The sequence below is a fragment of the Melanotaenia boesemani genome, chromosome 3 (assembly GCF_017639745.1).
Source record: "Melanotaenia boesemani isolate fMelBoe1 chromosome 3, fMelBoe1.pri, whole genome shotgun sequence".
Taxonomy (NCBI): domain Eukaryota; kingdom Metazoa; phylum Chordata; class Actinopteri; order Atheriniformes; family Melanotaeniidae; genus Melanotaenia; species Melanotaenia boesemani.
In genome coordinates this window covers 26,664,893-26,684,034 of record NC_055684.1, presented here as the reverse complement: position 1 = coordinate 26,684,034, position 19,142 = coordinate 26,664,893, and the positions used below count along the sequence as shown (strand labels likewise).

General features: G+C 35.2%; 1 protein-coding gene across 2 annotated transcripts; it reads left to right on the top strand.

Moving 5' to 3' along the window:
* Nucleotides 1–4,402: 4,402 nt before the first annotated feature.
* LOC121637501 (caM kinase-like vesicle-associated protein) lies at nt 4,403–18,305 on the top strand. Of its 2 annotated transcripts, none has more exons than XM_041981696.1 (11): nt 4,403–4,629; nt 13,463–13,601; nt 13,711–13,842; nt 15,169–15,243; nt 15,371–15,509; nt 15,678–15,798; nt 15,956–16,031; nt 16,146–16,282; nt 16,396–16,474; nt 16,654–16,741; nt 16,839–18,305. In XM_041981696.1, the coding sequence occupies exons 2-11, from the start codon at nt 13,507–13,509 to the stop codon at nt 17,148–17,150; spliced, it is 1,254 nt and encodes a 417-aa protein (XP_041837630.1). In that variant the 5' UTR covers nt 4,403–4,629; nt 13,463–13,506; the 3' UTR covers nt 17,151–18,305. The 2 variants fall into 2 exon arrangements, with proteins under 2 accessions (XP_041837630.1, XP_041837632.1); XM_041981698.1 differs by lacking the exon at nt 4,403–4,629 and adding an exon at nt 9,845–9,917.
* Nucleotides 18,306–19,142: the final 837 nt, after the last annotated feature.

The window sequence follows — 19,142 nt, the reverse complement described above, 5'->3', positions numbered from 1 at the left end:
AACTCTATTGTGTTTTAGTCTTAGTTGGAAACACATGAGCTCACATTTTACCACTTGGCTCATTTCTCTGTAGTGAAGTTAATGATGCAGTGAATTGTTATGGACTGTTTGTTTTGACACAGAAATCATTGATGCACCGCTAGATCCAGGCTGAGCGACATTATGGACATCCGGTCTCACTGTGTTGTGGTAGCTATGGTAACCTCAGAGAGCACCAAATGTTCTGCTTCAAATGTGAGGGTATCATCTGTGACACTATGTCTCCCTTCCTGTACAAATGCATAATTTCCAAATTCGGAAAGTTTGTCGCTTCTCTTCTCAATAACTTTTCAGGATTGATCTAACAGGCTACAATGAAACAAGTGAAGCCAAAACCTAATTTTTAAGATCATTCATAAAATAATCCAAAATATTGTTTTTAGATTGATGAATGTAATTAGTTTTATATGTTCAAACCCCCAAAGTAACACTGTCTAATGTTTCTATATGTAAAAACTACAAATGTTAGTCTAATCAATTTTATACTGACTCCTTGGCTAGAAGAAGACACAGTTTCAATTTAAAAGATTTTTAATTTCCATGTGTCTTGATATTTATTTCCTGATTAATTTAAATAGGTTTATGAATTAATGTTCACTCTGGGGTGTTTTCTTTCTTTCTTAGCAGTTTTGTTAAATAAAATTATTTGGATTATTCACCCAGGAAACTGTTTCCTTATCTTTAGAGACTGCTGTATTAGCTTTCAAGGTCTCAACTAATGTTGGAGTAGTATGCCTTCAGCCCTTCAAAGGATTCCATCGCAGACCCCATGACTATGGCTTTGGTTTCTATGGCAACTAAGTTGAAATATAAGTTGACTCATCTTTTACAAGTGAGTGTCGGATTGTGTAGAGAAATATTTTGGCCAAAGAAATTACATTAAAGAAAAATCATGCTCTATAAAGGAAAAAAAAAAGGAAGAGGAAGAGAACAAGAACAAGAGGAAAATCCAAAACAATCTACAATAATCTACTATGATGATCTTTTCCTTTCTTTTCTTTTCTTTTCTTTTCTTTTCTTTTCTCAAAAAATGGATTTTTATACTCCAGAGAACACAGCAACATGTAAAATAGCTCACATTATTCACTAAGAAACTATTATGAACACAGAGGAAAAGACAAAAAAGTTGAGATTGTGAAGTAGGGGAGCTATTTGAGTCCATTCATAGACTTACAAATATTGGATTAACTCTGCGCAGCCATGGCAACGTGAGGATGAGCGGAGCATTGAGTACTTTCTGAGAAGCCCAGTGTATTACTGTCTGCAAGCTTCATGACGCAGATTCCACTTTTGCATTCATCAAACAGTTCCAATGACTGCTAAAGCTTTAAGTACTGAAATAGAGTGATTATATCTTATAACATGAATTTAGTTGTGTATTACAATGCTAATGCCATGAAAAGATTTCTTAAGTGACAATAAATGTGGCATGAAGAAAACCTGTGGATCCAAAGTTAGTCTACAAGCATATAACTATAGATAAATTTAGTTTTACACTCCAAACATATGTGGTATATCAATTTAAAAACAATAATTATATTAATAATCAATTACTGTATTATCAGTTATTATACTAAATATATTTATATAATTTCAACTGGCCCCACAGTCTGTGAAAAGGATACTCACTTTGTGATGGCTTGTCCTATCTTCTTCTCTCCAATTGCATGAAACACTGCAATATCCTTGTCCTCAAAAGGCTGTTACTATGGTGACAGCACACCAAAAATAATAAATGTCAGAGTCAATTTAACTGCTGTATCAAGCACATCAATATAATATTATTAGAAAACATACAAATGTTGAGTAAAAACATATTTTGCAAAATGAAAACATTTCTGATAAAATCATCTATGTCAAAGCTGTTCTGACAAGAAGTATAAAGTCTTAATGCTGGCTCGATACATTATGTACAACTTGTTCTGTCATTCTGTACAGTACACTTCATGGGTTAGAGTTATCCATTTCCAGAATGCACCTGTGATTTGTTTCCTATACAAAATTTCCATATATTTTTTCTGCTTGATGAAAAATAACATTTTGTGCTACTGTGTCAGTGGGGTTGTGTTCATACAGCAATTCAAAGCATCTTTAAAACTTTAACCATTTGTCACTCCAAAACACAATTTTGGGTTTGTATCTCAAGTTAAGGTCTGAAAAAAAAAAATCTAATCAAATCCAGTGTCCTGCAGTGAATGACTGGAGGGGATTATAAACCTATGACAGTGTATGAATAAGTAACTGGTATGAAGAATTCTACTGTTCAGATTTGTGATATAGCACAACCAGAAACCTGGAAAGTCATATGATACAGGGAGTCCAAAAAAGAGAGTAGGAGGTTTTGTGGGTAGGTAGGGAGGAAGGTAAAGATTCTTCACCACTCTCTTTCCTGTTTTCCCAATGGCTTTTCAGCTGCATTACTCATTTTAGGAGTGAAGAGACACCCCTGTTACATAAAGCAGTGCTACAGAATCTTCGATCTAAAATCTGTGCAGATCCCCTGTATACCTGTAAATATTTTCAGTTACTGATGATCAGATCAGCGTTTAATGTACTAAGCAAACTATTTAATTTAAAATATAGAAAACAGAAACTGACATTTCTTCTTCAGATCTGTACATTTGTTGACACACAGGTGTGTGTGTGTGTGTGTGTGTGTGTGATTGTATGTAATCGCCTTTCCACTTGAGAAGTACTCATATCAACACGGCCCCCAGTATTGTCTTTATCTGTCAGTGGTTCCAATGTTATTGCTGATCTGTCAGTCATGTTCAAATTAGATTTTGCACTACATTAACTTGACATTTTTTATGTCATCATCATACAAAAGGAGTATCCAGCTCTGGTCCCTGAGGGCCACAATCCTGCAGGTTTTCAATATTTCCGTGTCAACACACCCGATTCAAATTAAGAAGTCATTGTGAGGAACTTCATGGATCATTTTAATTTGAGTCAGGCGTGTTGGAGCAGGGAAACATTGAAACCCGGCAGGACAGTGGCCCCCAAGGACCAGCATTGGACACTCCTGATTTACAGTGTAGCAGAAAATGCTTGCAGAGAATGTAGTGTTGCAGCATAAATGCTAATCAGTACTTGCCTAAATACTGGTCAGTATTATCTCTCACTGTTGATAGAGGCTAAAGAGCTGTAGCATGAGATGAGATTTTTTTTTTTTTTTTTTTGCCACCCATCTTGACTTTTAAAATCAGTAAGACACCTTATTTATGTGTCCAGGAATTTTTGTGTGTTTGGGACAGGTGGCAAGACTTGCGAATAAGTACAAGGAAATGTCATTTTCATGATAGAATATTATAGTGTCTGTTTTAATGGAAGTCGTGTTTATTTTGAATGGTCTACCCAACTGGAACCAAATACTTCTTAAAGGCCTAACTTTTGTTTTAAATACCTAACCTTAAAGCAGTCTGTTTACTCGTACTTGGCTTCTTGGCTTGGCAGTCATTTCTGTCTGTATCCTCAGTCACTAAACCTAAACCTAAACACTAATGTTAACTGTTTCACCTGTTAAACAGCTGATTTACAACTATCTGTTAAAATCCTTAATGAACTCCTTTAAGCGAAGTTAGCTATCTACTTCATATAAAGTCAGGCTGATAAGGCACAGCTGTCTCAGTCTGTCTCACCTGCAATCACTGCCTGAACCACAGCCACACCATCCCCTCTAAAAAACAAACAAACAAACAAACAAAAATACAAAGCAAAAAAATATATATATTACTATTAATCACACAATCCAGTAGACAGATGGTATAGGGAATTTGAAGACTGCAACAAGACAAGATTTTTCCTCAATGTGGACAGTTGGAATGGAGTAGCATCTGCAATCACCTGCTTATGAACATGACTGTGTCAGCTACTGAAATTGTGAAATAAGATGTGTTTTGATGGTTGGTTGTATCTCCAAGCTGATATCAAGGGGTCATGTTTTTTGTTTTGTTTCTCCTTCAGTTTGTTAACGTGTCTACACAACCCATGTATACTTGCTTTTGCAATTCCACGAGGCTCTTTGAACACAGCATTTAGACAGTGTCACTGATTAAATAGGGAGTGAATTACTCAAGTTGACAAAAATATACTTAAATGTAAAAAGGAGACAAAATAAAAAGTATAGTATTAGAAACAAAATAAAGGGAGTAAAATCCTGCAGATATCATTCGGTAAAACTAACATTTAAACCACGAAGATAGTCTCAATAACTTCTGGAGGGACTGCTAAAAAGATGCATTATAAGCAGTGAACATAATCTGTTCAGCTACAAGTTGCAAAAATTCTGATTGAGTCGTAACATTTGATGCAATGCTGCACGCGCAATGAAAAGATTAAGAGTGGTGTGGCGTGTGTCTCGCACGCACCTCCTCCTCCTCCCTGCATCATAGCCGGCTCTCCATCACATTCACGTAATACTCCCGTGAATAAACTGACTTGCTGGAAATGCTTGAGGATCTTGCGTCTCTGAAAACGCGCTGCCTGTAACATCAGCGGGATCAAAGTAAAGTGAAGCCGCTCAGAGAGAATACTACAACATCAGACACGGTGCTGGATTACTCATTATACCAGATTATTTTATTGAAGGTAAGTGGGCACAATATGCATTTGTTTTACTGTTGGAAGAGTCCTGAACACCGCTTTGAAAAATGAGAGAAGAGATCCTCTTTGAGATGTATTTATTCATCAACTGCCTGTTGATGTTACTGAAGTTCCTTATGTTAAGTGTTTTATGTTAATTTCATTCTGATTGAACCCTAAGAATGTCAGTATATTTTCAGGGCAGACTATGAATGATGAAAACAGCTTTCCTGCAATATTTTTCTTATTATGAGTTGCTTGACAAGTAAAACATCAAAAATCTCATCAAGCACTTGCTCATAGAGTTGTGGAAGCTGCGCTTCATGCAGTTAACTGCAGTAACCTACTTCTTAAATTCATTTGAACGTTCTCACAGTCATGTCGTGTCCTTGCCTTTTGCCATTACTTGGTCATTATTTCACACGCCAACTGGTGATTATCTCCGCTTATTTTAGCAATGTTCAAACCACCGCTTCTAACACCCCAAAAGTACAAAAAAAAAAACAAAAAAAACTAAATGTGTTCTCCTGAGCAAATCTAAGCCATGCACCGCACCTGTGTTGTGTCAAACTAAGAGCATATTTAATATACAAAAGTTTGAGGAACTTGGTCAGTTTATTTGATATTATTTATCTGAGTACAAATTTCAATGAGGATTAATTAATAGACATAATTTATATATATATATATATATATATATATATATATATATATATATATATATATATATATAGATAACATATACCAATATATATAGTTTAAAGTTTTATTATATTTTAGATTTAAGTGAAGCTGCTTTAAACGTGAGACAGACTGTTTTTGTTGGAAAGCTAAAAAGTGAATAATTTGATAGTGTTTAAAATGGTTATTTTAATAAAGCTTTGAACCTTTTCAGGCTTTAAAGTGATTTGAACCTCATTTGGTGTTTGGTAGCAAATAATTAGGTATTCATTTATAGCTAATTAGAAGTAGCTACGAAATAACAGGGATTTTAGAATGATAACTTTGTCAAAAAAAAAAAAAAAAAAAAAAAAAAAAGAAGAGCAATAACATATTGGATTATTAGCCATTTAGATTGTACCCCTGAGGCTGAATTAGTCAAAACTAAAGATCAGCAACAGTTACATAAAGTGGCAGCAATCTTGGCCAGCGATTGCTATGAAAACACACACACATTCACACACAGATACACAGTTGTTCTGCTGTTCTACACAGACAGTACCTTGGTGCATACTGTAGCGGAAACCATGGCAACAAAACAACATCAGAAGAAATTGGTCAGATGAGCCAGTGATGCTTGAGAAAGAGATGAATGGTAGACTCGATGCACAACAGAAGCAATCACAAAAGCAGACTGATTCATGCTCATTAACATGTTTTCCACCTCTTTGGCCTTTTAGTTGGAGAAAAGCAAATCATTCTTCATGTCAGTTCATTACTGATATATTGTCCTTGAAAATGTGGAATTGATTTTTGCATTGATGCCAAACAAGGGGGAAATGTCAGTTAATTATTATATCAATGATATTTATTTTAATAATGTTATTTAAATGTACAAACAAGGTATTACAAGCTATAAAATTTGGCTCAAACATCCTCACTACCATCTGCCTCCTGTCACCAAGCAGTTCTCTTTGAAGAGGCTCGGCTGTGGCCAAATCCGCCTCTCTGGCTTGCTTCCACTGTCTCACATTGCTTTGACCAACGATCCAATTTCAAAATAGACTTATTCAAATACACACACACACACACACACACACACACACACACACACACACACACGCACACATATATATATATATATATATATATATATATATATATATATATATATATATACATGTCTGTGCGTATGTGTAAGACTTGGAAAAAAAGAAGAAATTACAGTTGAATTACAGTTCCTCCCACCATCCAAAGACATGCATGTTAGGTTAACTGATGACTCTAAATTCTCCCTAGGAGTGAGTGTGTGTGTGAATGGTTGTTTGTGCCCAATGTGTTGGCCCTGCGATGGACTGGTGACCTGTCCAGGGTTCACCCTGCCTCTCACCTGTTAATGCTGGGATAGGCTCCAGCTTACCCATGACCCATAATGGAATAAGCGGTACAGAGAATGAAAATGATGAATACAGTTGAAATGACTTAAATGAAGTTGCAAGAAAGTTTTATCTGTCACATATCTAGAGCTATATCCTACCCCCAGGGGTCCAGGAGTACAGAGACATATCCAAGGTAAAAAGGACAAATGCAACCACCAACACAAAGGTTAAAAATGGGCCAAGACTGGGCCTGTGGGTAGATTTTTCAAAAGTTATATGACATAAGTAATCCTTGATTGGGCAGGTGGATGAGCCCATGGCTGCATCACTAATGAACGCAAGATGCCAGTCCGAGTCAGGCCAGGATAATAAAGAGGTACTATTATGATGTGCTTTCATAAGGATGACCTAGTTGGGCATTTTCATGTTAAAGATTGAGTGGAAACAAACACTTAAATCTGTTGGCAGTTTCTAGATAACATTTTCTTCAAGCAGATAAATAAAAAAAGTCTGTGACATTCAAAGAGGATGTGATCTCTATTCAGAACAATGCTGTGTCGTGTGTGTCCAAATGCTTAAGTGATTAACTGCCCAGCAGTGGCTTTACAGCTGAATGAGAAATAATCTAACCCTTTAAGCAATTCTTATCAAGAACCTGTTCGCTTCTTAAAATAAAGTGAGACAATTCAACTTTCACATGACAGCTAAATGTCAGATCAAATGACAGATTCAGTGACTTATCTGTAGCAGGTCTGTTTTAAGCTCTCAAAAACCTTTCTCTCTAGAAGGTTTTTAGTTGCTCTTCAAAGAGATGTCTCCTTTCCACTCTGTAACTCTCAGGTTCTCAACTGAATTTATGTTGGGTTAGAAAAACATTTGATCAGCCATTTTTCTGGTAAGCTGAGAAATACTTGGGTACTATTAATTATGAAACATTCTGCAACATCCAATAAGACCATGGCTTATTGAATGTATCTTCAGGAACTGTCTGAAGGTTTAGAAATTTGTCTTTTAGTCCATTTTCAACTGGAAGAGGTCCAGGTAACTCATTTGTATTGAAACTGAGACGCACACCTTTCTTCCACTCTGCTGGGTCTTGGTATGAAGCAGGCCATAAGTAAGGCAGCCATGGGTCCATCCATCGGCTGCATAAAAGCCGCTCTTATTTAGTTTGCGCATGCAATTTTTAAAAATCTGTCTTCAGGTTTTTTCTTGGCCCAAACTTTATGCTATATTTGTTAGTACTATTCGTTGGTGGTTGTGCTTCAGTTTTCATTATGTTTTATCTGTCTTTTCTTTGAGCATTTAAAACTTAAAGTATATGGTGGCACAAAAAGATGATGGCCTTCCTAACAGCTTTGTGTTTGATTTATTTTGCACTTTATTTGAACATTTTCTTCTCCAGCAAGACAACAGTTGAGGTGGAGAGTTTTGCTAGAGTGTTGCATCCATTTAAATAATATTTCTTTGCAATTGTTTCACAGCTTAAAAATCTGTTAAATTCTGTTTATGATGCTTTTTACTTGAGACTGTAAAGCGACATAACAAACATGCACCTTAATACAAAGTCATTTCTTTACACCATACCACCACCTCGTTATACATCACCCAAAAAAAAAAACCAAAAAAAAAACACACAATTTAATAAGAATTATATTATTTTGATTGGAAAATAGAAAAATAAGCTGAGACTACTTGGAAGTCTAATGATTGTCCATATTTCAGGATGCTCATTTTTAATGTTTTGTCAGATTCAATCAACATGCCAATAGGTTTTATCCCAAAAAAAATCTTAACCAACAGTTCATGTACACAAGTTTAAAAAATGAAGTTTGAAAACAGCATTAAGACAGCCATATACCTGTTTTGTATTTTTAAAAGTTAGACTATTGATCGGTAACTGAGACATATCTAATGTATTTTTGACACTGGTAGACAAGAAAAGCCAAACTAATTACATTACTGTGTAAGAACGGCTCAATTCAACTCACGTTAAATTTGAGCTCCTGCTTGTGTTTTTTCAAATTTTTTCTTGCCATACCACTCTCTTTTGTTAAACTTCCATTTTGCCAGGGTATATTGTTTTTATTGTGACTGAGTGATTTTTAAAAACAAATAATCCAAATCTCAGATGTTTTGTCTGTAGCCATCAGAAAAAAGTCAGACACTGTAATCTGTTTATCAAATTAAGGAGCTCTGTTATTAAGTTTTTCTAAGTGCTTAGTGCTATTACTTTAAAACAGAATTTGTATTTGCATTTTCTCTAAAGAAGAGCACGTTTTTCCAGATCTCTTAAAAGGTATAAGATGAAAGAGCCTCTGATTCAGCAGTAGTCAGGTGCCTTTTATCTTTTTTTTCTACTGATGAAGAAAAACAGCAGTTTATCTTGGTCTGCTTTGAAAGAGGAAAACAAGTTTTCACAAATTCTGTCTGACTTATAATATTTGCTGTTTAGTGTTTTGTGCACTGTGAGTCATGCTTCCGGGAGCAGGTTTGGGGATCTATGATTCATTGTGGATCTGATGATTACAATAAATGGTTTCATATCAGCAATACTCATTAATTCTGCTTGGCATATGTGGTTTTGTTTCTCTCTGAGGTAGCTATTGATGATGTGCTGAAGTGAAAAATAAAGGCAACAAAACAGTACCAGAGGCCTTTTATGCATGATATGTAATGTAGTTTATTTAAGACTCTGCTCAGACATTATCTTGGTGCGCAATACTCTTTTTTTTTTTCCAAGTTATCTCACAGGATGAATATGATGATGTCTGATGATTGAATTCACTTTGCAAAAGCTATTACAGAGAGAAGATTGTAGGGTTGTGTGTCTCTGTTGGTCTGAATAACCATCATGACAGAGGACTGAAGCTAATATTATGAAACGAAATAATTATGATACCCAGACAGCACCTTCATATAAATTATTGTGAAAGAAAAAACACAAATTGTTTGGCTGGGTGTTAGTTGCAGTTAGTAAGTTGCAGTGTATCTATGAAATACTCATCATGCTCCAGTATGAACTGAGTGCTCCTTTAGGAGCCAGAAGGGGCATCCTGTTATATCCTGCATTTCAACAAATAGTGCACTGAAATATTGCTTTAAGGCTAAAGCTCTGCTGCAAGAGATGGGCTCTTTGTTTAAGCAATTTTCAGATTCTTTCTCTTTCTTTTCAGTTGCCGCAAGGAAACATCTTGTTTACTTGTGCATACCTCTGGAATACAACAGCCTTCAGTGACAGTACATGAGTGCTAGGTATAGTTTGCTTTGTACATTTCAATTTGTCATTTATCTTGCAGAAGAAAGAAAGTCTTTCAATATTACTTTAAACAAACAGAAAAAATAGTATTATACTTTATGTATTTCATATATACAGCACTTTATCAGTACATAAGTGCAGCTCAAAGTGCTTTACAGAGCAAAAACAACATGAAATAACATAATTTAAAAAAGAAAGATGAAAATCGTATCATTATAAAGGCAATTTGGAATAATGAGTGAATAATAATGATAATTGCAAAAGCAGACATTTGCTTTGGTTCCCACATTAACTTGACCAGCTGCCAATCAGAATTGGGGCGACCACAAGGGAGGCCATTGAAATTTCCTGGATGTCCCTTGACCGCCATTGATTAAGAGGCTTAAAAGAGCATTATTTGAGACAGGCTTGCTTCAAGTGTAATAGTCAAGAAACCAACATATGAATCTGTTCCAGTCTGTGCTGACTGGATTAAAGACTAATGAGTCCCCTTGTGGACAGTAGCACATACACACACATCCAACTGTCTTCAGTTTGAGGGCCTTATGGTTTACAAGAAAAGAGAACAATTCAAGGGAAATTTTACATTGACACTTACATGACACTTTTCCAGCTGATTACTGTAGTATAATTTATAGTAGTATTTTAATCAGAGCCCTCCTGGATTGAAATGTTTGAATAATCAAATGAGGAATATAGATTTGATTGCATTTAAATTAGTTGAAGTCTGGTATAAATTTCTTTTGGTTACTCAATCTTGGTCCTCGAAGGCCAGCAGTAGCAGGTTTTAGACGTTTCCCTGCTGCAGCATATTTGACTCCGACTCAGACTTGTACAGAGTTTGATGTCAAGCGCTGCACAAATCTGCTAATTACCAGTTGATTTATATCAAGTGCGTTGCAGCAGGGAAACCTGCAGGACACTGGACATTGTTTTACATTTTGGCTAGTAGTCTTTTTTTTTTAAATTATTTATATTATATATGTTGGTATTCTATTTTATTTATTGTTTTTTTTGTACTTTTCTTGTATATATTCTGTTTATTTGTGTTTATCTATCTATCTATCTATCTATCTATCTATCTATCTATCTATCTATCTATCTATCTATCTATCTATCTATCTATCTATCTATCTATCTATCTATCTATCTATCATGAAAATGTAATCTGAATGAGGTATTAACATATGTCACTCTGCAAACCCTCTAGAGACTTTCAGATTCCATTTTGAGATCACACATTTTTGTACTAGAGTGGCTGTATATCAGCCCTCTGGATGTGATAGCTGTGAGAAATTCTGTTTCCTCTGGTTTTGACTAAGGCTACAGACAATCAGAATCTTTGTACTCCCACTCTTCTGTGCTGGCTGCTATTTCCATTGTTCAGCCTGCCAAAAAACTTGTCTGTTATCAACACAAGCAGTCTATGTCAGCAGTGAGGCTTAGCTATTAGCTGTGGAAGCGTGTAGTATTTTCTGCAGGGCAGCAGCAGTAACGGAAGTTACTACTGAAATATGAAGTTGTTTTGTCCTTTGAGGTCAGTTGCTGATGTATTAGGTTAAATGAGGTATAGGAGATGTGATAATTATTTTCAGAGAATTTTGAGTAGCATTTTGTTATAAATCCCAAAATTTGTAGAGGACAGTTCTCTTTACAACTTGTGAAATCTAGTTCATAATACATTCAGGTTACTTCCTAAATGTCTGAATAGTGTATTTTTATATTGTACAATTTTTCCACTAGATACCTAAAATATAGTCACAGTGGAGAACAATTCAATGAGAAACAAACACTTGCTGTCTGGGATGCAACATTGATTTATGCAAATACTATTGGGAAGACTGGTGTAAATAATAAAATACAGCATAATAAATTTCAAGTGTGCATTGAAATGAACATAACTACATTAAAGACTGAGTTGGAACTGCTCATATTGTTTAAACTGAAAAAGAAATGTTATATTTATCTCAGAAATGGTTGCATTTATTAAATGATGTACCTCATGTTCATTCCAAATATAAACACTTGGCTTGAAGTGTGCTGAAAGCTAGGTGTTAAACAGCAACCTCAACAATGCATGCCTGACACTGAGATGCTACTTTAAGCTAAAGGTGCTTCGATGAAAAGAAAACTTATTTCTGCACTGTCTGCAAAACGCAGTGTTTCCATTGATTGTTCATCTTTCTTTTGTCAAAAGGACCAACAGGTTTTGGTACAGTACTGCCACTAGCCGGTCTGGAGTGTGGACCAGGATGTCAGCTGCAATGACTGAGCAGAAATCGTCCTTTAGTCATCCTGCGCATGTGTTACCGCGTTGAAGAAAACTGATGCATTAATTCCACAAATGAATCTCTTTTCATCAATGCATTAATTTTGACAGCCCTGGTTTTAGATTTTCTTATTTTTATCTATACTTGATAATAGGTTTGTTACAATTAACACGTATTCAGAAATTCCCAGTTATGAAGGAAAATTGTGATTATATCTCTGCTGATTTATAATTAAACAAATGGATAAACTTCCCAGCTATTTAGAAGACTGACTCATAGAAATTATACACTTTTATGGCACCATTTCACTGTAACCACTCTTCCTCTATGAACAGGTATTTAAACAAAATGACTTACAAAAAACTATATATATATATATATATATATATATATGTGCACTGCCTCTAGCGCTACATGACAGCACCTTGGTCCCAGCAGTCTGACTACCACTTAATTATGATGCCCCATCTTGTTTGAATTCTCGCTTGTGTTGTTCTAACTCTCAAATGTAAATCGCTTTGGATAAAAGCGTCTGCTAAATAACTGTAGAATAGAATAAATAGAATACAACATATCATATTGTATGTGTTCACATTTTTAGACAGTCTACAAGCCTACCAGGCTTCTTTTTTTTCCTGTATTTGTACTAAAAATATATGAATATAATCTACACACAGTTTTGAAGTTGTTATGACAAAGCAGTGAAGAGCTGCAGCATTTGTAGGGTCCAGTCCATCTTCATATCCTTTACTTTAGAAAGCAGACAAATGAATTCTGCAGCATTTTCTGTTGTTGCTGCAGTACAGGGTTGACTCACTGCAGAGTGGAACTCTGAAACAAGCTCTGCACTGTTCACTGCAGATAACTACACTACTGAAATTCTTTTGTTGTGCCACTCCTGTGGTATTTTGAAATCATTTGTTTCAACAAGCTCAACTACACATACCTTCAGTGTTCTCAGATGTATAACCAGGCTTTAGAGAAAGAATCAATCACAAGTCCAAACTGCTCCCTCTAAGCGTTTGTATTAATTTACCACATTCATTTTATGTTTAGTGCATCACCAAGAAACAGCTCCTTTATTTCAACTGTTGTCATTAATAAAACATCTGCTAAGAAAATTGTGGTGCATTTTTTACAATATAAATGCAGTTCTATTTTTTTTTAAAATATTCATTATTAAGACCACATCTACAGAATACTGTAATGAACTGTGTCTGTGTTAAATGAATCTGTTCAGGTGACCTACAGATGTTTCTCCTTTTTGACAGGCTGTACTGTGGCAACACATTCCCTGGCTAGGGCACAAGCTGCCATGCCATTTGGTTGTCTGACACTCGGGGAGAACAAGGATTACAACAGTCCCTCAGAGGTGACTGACAAGTATGACCTGGGACAAATTGTTAAATCGTGAGTACATCTGTGTTGCAATAAATTCTGACAAGTGTGTAGCGACTCTGGAAAGATTTGACCCAGATTTGAGTATAATGAGTTTTTGCTTTGTCATCTTTTTATACAGGGAGGAGTTTTGTGAGATATTTCGAGCGAAGGATAGGAACACCTTGAAAATGTACACGTGTAAAAAGTTCCACAAGAAGGATGGAAGGAAAGTGAGGAAAGCTGCCAAGAATGAGATACTGATCTTAAAGATGTAAGTAAAATGCTAAGCTCCTTATTATAGTGCTCTGCTGTCTAAGCCTCCATTCTTTCACTGACACAAACACAGTACAGTGAAACGTTGTCTTTTGCTTAAGTGGAAAAAAATATTATACAATATTTATTTTGATCTCCAAATCTAATAAAACCAACATTTTTCTTTTTACAGAACAGACTAAAATATTCTAAAAATAAGACATTTTACTATTTTATGAAAAATATTAACTCATCTTGAATTTAATGAGCAGCAACGCATGAAAAGTTGGACATTTCTATACTTGTATACTTTAAACAACATATCTAGCAATTGAAAAAAAAGTAGTTGTTGGGCCTTTGTCTGATAAAGGATTTTAGCTATTCAACAGTCCAGAGACTTTCTTGTATTTTGCACTTCAGGACGCTCTAAACGTTTTCAGCTGGTGAAAAGTGAGCTGCAGGTGGACCTATACTCTACATAGCCACACTGCTAAACTGAGTGCTAACAAGCTGGATGGTCTTTCTTTTCTTTAGTCCTGAGGATTAGGCATCCTTGGTTTCCAGAAGAGATTTCAAATTTTTGATTCATCTGACCACATAACAGTTTTCCACTTTAACTGGACTCATATCTGTGCTCCTTAGCCCTTAGAAGACTGCAGCACTTCTAGCTCATGTTCATATATGACTTCATCTTTGAATAATAGAGCTTTAACCTGCATTTGTGGATGGCACAGTGAACTGTGTTCAGACACACAGTGATTTCTTGGAAGTTCCCCTTAAAGTGATCTTTTCACATCCACTTACTGACCTGTTGCTAATTAATTTTATTAGTTGCAATTTATTCTTCTAGCTGTTTTTTTTAAGAAGTACTTTGTTTTCCAGTCTTTCTTTTCCCCTGTGCCAATGTTTGATAGTTGCTGCCACCAAATTGAAGATGTGATACTTTTTGTGAAATCATAAAACGTCTCCTTATCAAGATTTTTAAATGTTTTTAATGTTCTATTAAGATAAAAATGTTATTGTGTGCATTTTACAGTGACCAAACTTTTTTTTTAATTACGATTGTACATTAAAATATTAATGAACTCACACACAACAAAATTAATTGGTTAATAAAGTGAAGGGCACCTATGAAACTGTAAACAATGCATTGTCATCGTGATTTGTATATACTTGAGTGATGTGTGAGTGAAAGCAGAATATAAACAATACCCACAGCTGGACTGGAGTGTGCCAATGCCATGCTGTGCATTTCTTAGTTTTACCTTAATCATCATGACTATTTGTAACTATGACTTTATCCCTCCTTTTTTCCTGCTTCTAATCCCTTTCCTGCTATTTAAAGGGTAAAACATCATAACATTCTTCAGCTGGTTGATGCATTTGAAACTAAGAAAGAGTACTTCATTTTCCTGGAGCTGTAAGTACCATAAGTCATTATAGAGAAACTTTAGCCAAGACTTGTCAGACTTGTCCTTTTGTCTTCACATGCATGTCATCAACAAGCAATATGTCACACATTACTGAAGTATGTCTCATCTTGTCAGAGCCACAGGAAGAGAAGTGTTTGACTGGATCTTAGATCAAGGTTACTACTCAGAGAGGGACACCAGCAATGTTATGAGGCAGGTGTTGGAGGCTGTAGCTTACCTGCACTCCCTGAAAATTGTCCACAGAAACCTTAAGGTACATGGCACTGCTGACACCTAGTGATAAAAACCAGTATTTAACCACAGGCCAAATAAAAATACTGTGTATGGAAAACTGTATAACACCCCATACAGACATGAAATACTGTTTGACTGAATAGAACGCTTACTAGTTTAATGAAAGTTTATTTTTCCACTCATGCAGCTGGAGAACTTGGTATACTTTAATCGTTTGAAGCACTCCAAAATTGTTATCAGTGACTTCCAGCTGGCAAAACTGGAAAATAGACTCATCAAGGACCCATGTGGAACTCCAGAGTATCTTGGTAAGTGACACAAAACTTGCCTTTAGATCAGTGAAATTCAATTTGTATGTCATTTTTATTATTAAATTGTGATATAAATAATTTGATTTTAGATCTTCTAATAAACTGTGATCATTCAGTCTACATGATATTATCAGAACACTTATTTTGCTTGTAGCTCCTGAGGTTGTTGGGAGGCAGAGATATGGAAGACCTGTGGACTGTTGGGCTATTGGTGTCATCATGTATATACTGTAAGTGCTCATTAACATGCTCTCAATTGTATTAATTATCACACAGAAGTGTTTTATTTCAAATAAATAAATAAATAAAATAACTTTATTGCTCTTGTTTTTCCAACTTCACAGTTTGTCTGGCAACCCTCCTTTCTATGATGACAGTGATGAAGATGATTCTGATAACCGTGATAAAAATCTTTTCCTAAAGATTTTATCCGGAGACTATGAATTTGATTCCCCATACTGGGATGACATTTCAGATTCTGGTAAGACATTAATTCCTAATTACTTCACAGATTACTTTTCCAGGGTATAATTAATATAAAACATATTAATTCCTGTATGTATTCTTCCTGTGCTTCTTTTTTGTGCTGCACAGCCAAAACCTTAGTGGCATCTTTAATGGACGTGGACCAAGATCAGCGACTGACTGCACAGGAAGCTATAGCCCATGAATGGTAAAAGAAAATAATAATAAAAAGTAATAATTTAATTAAGACTGAATGGTGGTTAATTATATTCAAGTATATGTAGTACATCAAAAGTAAATGTCTGCTCTAACACTTGGAGAAAATAGAGCCACAGGAAGAGAAGCGTCTTTCTTCTTTTCCTGTAGACGTGTCATTCTTTCTCTCAGGATTTCTGGAAATGCTGCTTCAGACAAGAACATCAAAGATGGTGTTTGTGCACAAATCGAAAAGAACTTTGCCAAAGCCAAGTGGAAGGTAAATTTACTCATTTACATTTCACTCAAAGGCTTGATTTGTGAATTTTGCTGCACAGTATCACTTTAAACAAACAATTTGTTTTTGCAACTCACAGAAAGCAGTAAGAGTGACCACTCTCATGAAGAGACTTAGAGCATCAGAGCAGGGAGAGTCTGGGGCGGTTGGTCTTGCTGCAGGAGCCACAGCTGACCCCAATGCACCCAGCAGTGGTCCTGCTCCTCAAGCAGGCAGCGGCAGCTTCATGGCTGCCAGCATAAAAGCCGCTCTTAAAGAAAAGGCACCTGACACACAGACTGCAAACATCGCTGCACCCTCCTTGCCCAGTACAGCCCGACAGGATGAGCAGCAACAGGCACGTTGCAATGGCGATGCCCCACAGATGTTGCCACAAAGAAAAGGAGAGTAGGCATCAATTAAACACAAGAACAGGACCCTTGAGAAAAAACAAGCACATCTACAGCCAATAAATTTGGCATAATGTTTTATGTCTCTGCTGTCTGGCTTCTCTAATTTGCAGAATTATTCAGTGACAGCAAATGTTTTATCTTGTGTCTTCTGTGCTGATTGATGGTGTTCTTCAGCTTCCTTTTTTCCTGTTATTTTGTGTACAGGTCCCTTTAAAAATGGTTAAAAAGTAGCTCTTCTGTTGTTTGCCTTTTTTTCCCCTGAAAACTGTAAAAAGTCATTGGGTCATTCATTGAGTATTTATGTAGAAATTTAGTATAATAATTAATCTTTTCTCATTGTATATAGATGTATTTGCCTCAACTACTTGCTACTTTTTAGCTTCAAAAAGTATAAACCTTAGTTTATATCTTGTGACTTAAAATTGTGAGTTGAAAGATTTGGTAATTTGATCGCATAACAGTTTGTTTAAAACCAAATGTATACAAATGTTGACTCTTTCCAGCATATCTGAGCAAATATCTGTGCTCCCAAATTAATTACATCTGCACAAAGTGACAAAGTTGCCACTTTGATTGGCAGATAAATTAAGCTAAGTTTGAAAAGAAGCTAAATAAAAAAAAAATTGTCATTGTGTTTAGATATATCAACAGATTCATTCATAATAGCTACAACTTACAATAAGACAGCTTAGAATTTTAAGGCAGCAAGACAGCATATTTTAAGTTAAAGTGCCTTAGTATTTGTTGCAGTCATGTTTTCAGACTTAATCATAAATGCTTATTGAAATCACTGAAGTGTTTTAGCTCATTTATTAGGTCTTTTGTGTGGGGGCTAATTTGCATATTGATTTTTGTGTACTGTCCTCTTTCATGCTTCATTTAAAACACAGAAAGATAGGTTTAGAGCACTTTATGTGGTGTGGTGTTTTAGTTGTTGCTGTGTTGTATCCTGTAATTAATAAATCAAGAATTTATTGCAGAGTCCATATATTGTACGCCTATGTATAGTTCAATTATATGTGTATACACGTGTGTGTAATGTTTTTTTGTTTTGTTTTTTTCAATTGTGTGTTTGGCAACATTTAGATGAGCTAACAGGTTGATAATATGCTCGTAAATAAATAAATGAGCAATATCGATATTGCTGAGATTGGCATCTTTCTGGACCTATAATGCTTTTTTCTCTCTTTTTTTACATTTTGTCCTATATTTAGGCATTAGCATATTCAGAATATTTATCTCAATAATAAGTGAAACACAGAGAACATCATGTTCTTTTTTACAACATTGCTGGATCAACAAGTCAAGGGAGTTGGATAGAGACATTAACATTCTCAGTTAAGAAAGATATCAGATGCCAGTATTCAGAGTGGAGCTGCTATCAATTTTATAATTACTTTGGTGTGTGAAGGATGGTAATCCAGACAGCACCATCATGTGTAGTAATTCAAGTGTTTCAGCAGCACTTTAAACACAAAAAGACAAATGAAAACAAGCTCAAGATTCACCCTGAATATATTATTGCAAAAGTAGTTTTATTTGGTTACCAGCCCATATGCAGACAAGGAAACAAGGGAGCAGCTAATGCAGTTCACAGGAATAAAGTCAAAATTACTTTGAAAAATGGACAAGTTTGTAACTGAAAATGTAACTGAATAGAAAAATGTAAAATTATATAGAAAATTATATAATTTTGATATATAAGATATTTTTATATTATATGTAGAATAGAAAATTAAGAGAAAAAAAATCCCCTGAATATAGTGAGAGTGGAAGTGTGTACTTTTAAACATACAAAACAATAGAAAAACTATTATAAATTGAGTTAACTCTGTTTAAAGATAAGACCGAAACAACCTAAAACAATTTTCTTCTTTTAAATACTTGTAGTAGTACTTGACGCACCCAGAGAACCCAGACCTACGCCAGTTTTTTTTTTTTTTTTTTTTTCCAATGATTTTGAGCATTATTATTATTTAGTTAGCAGTTCT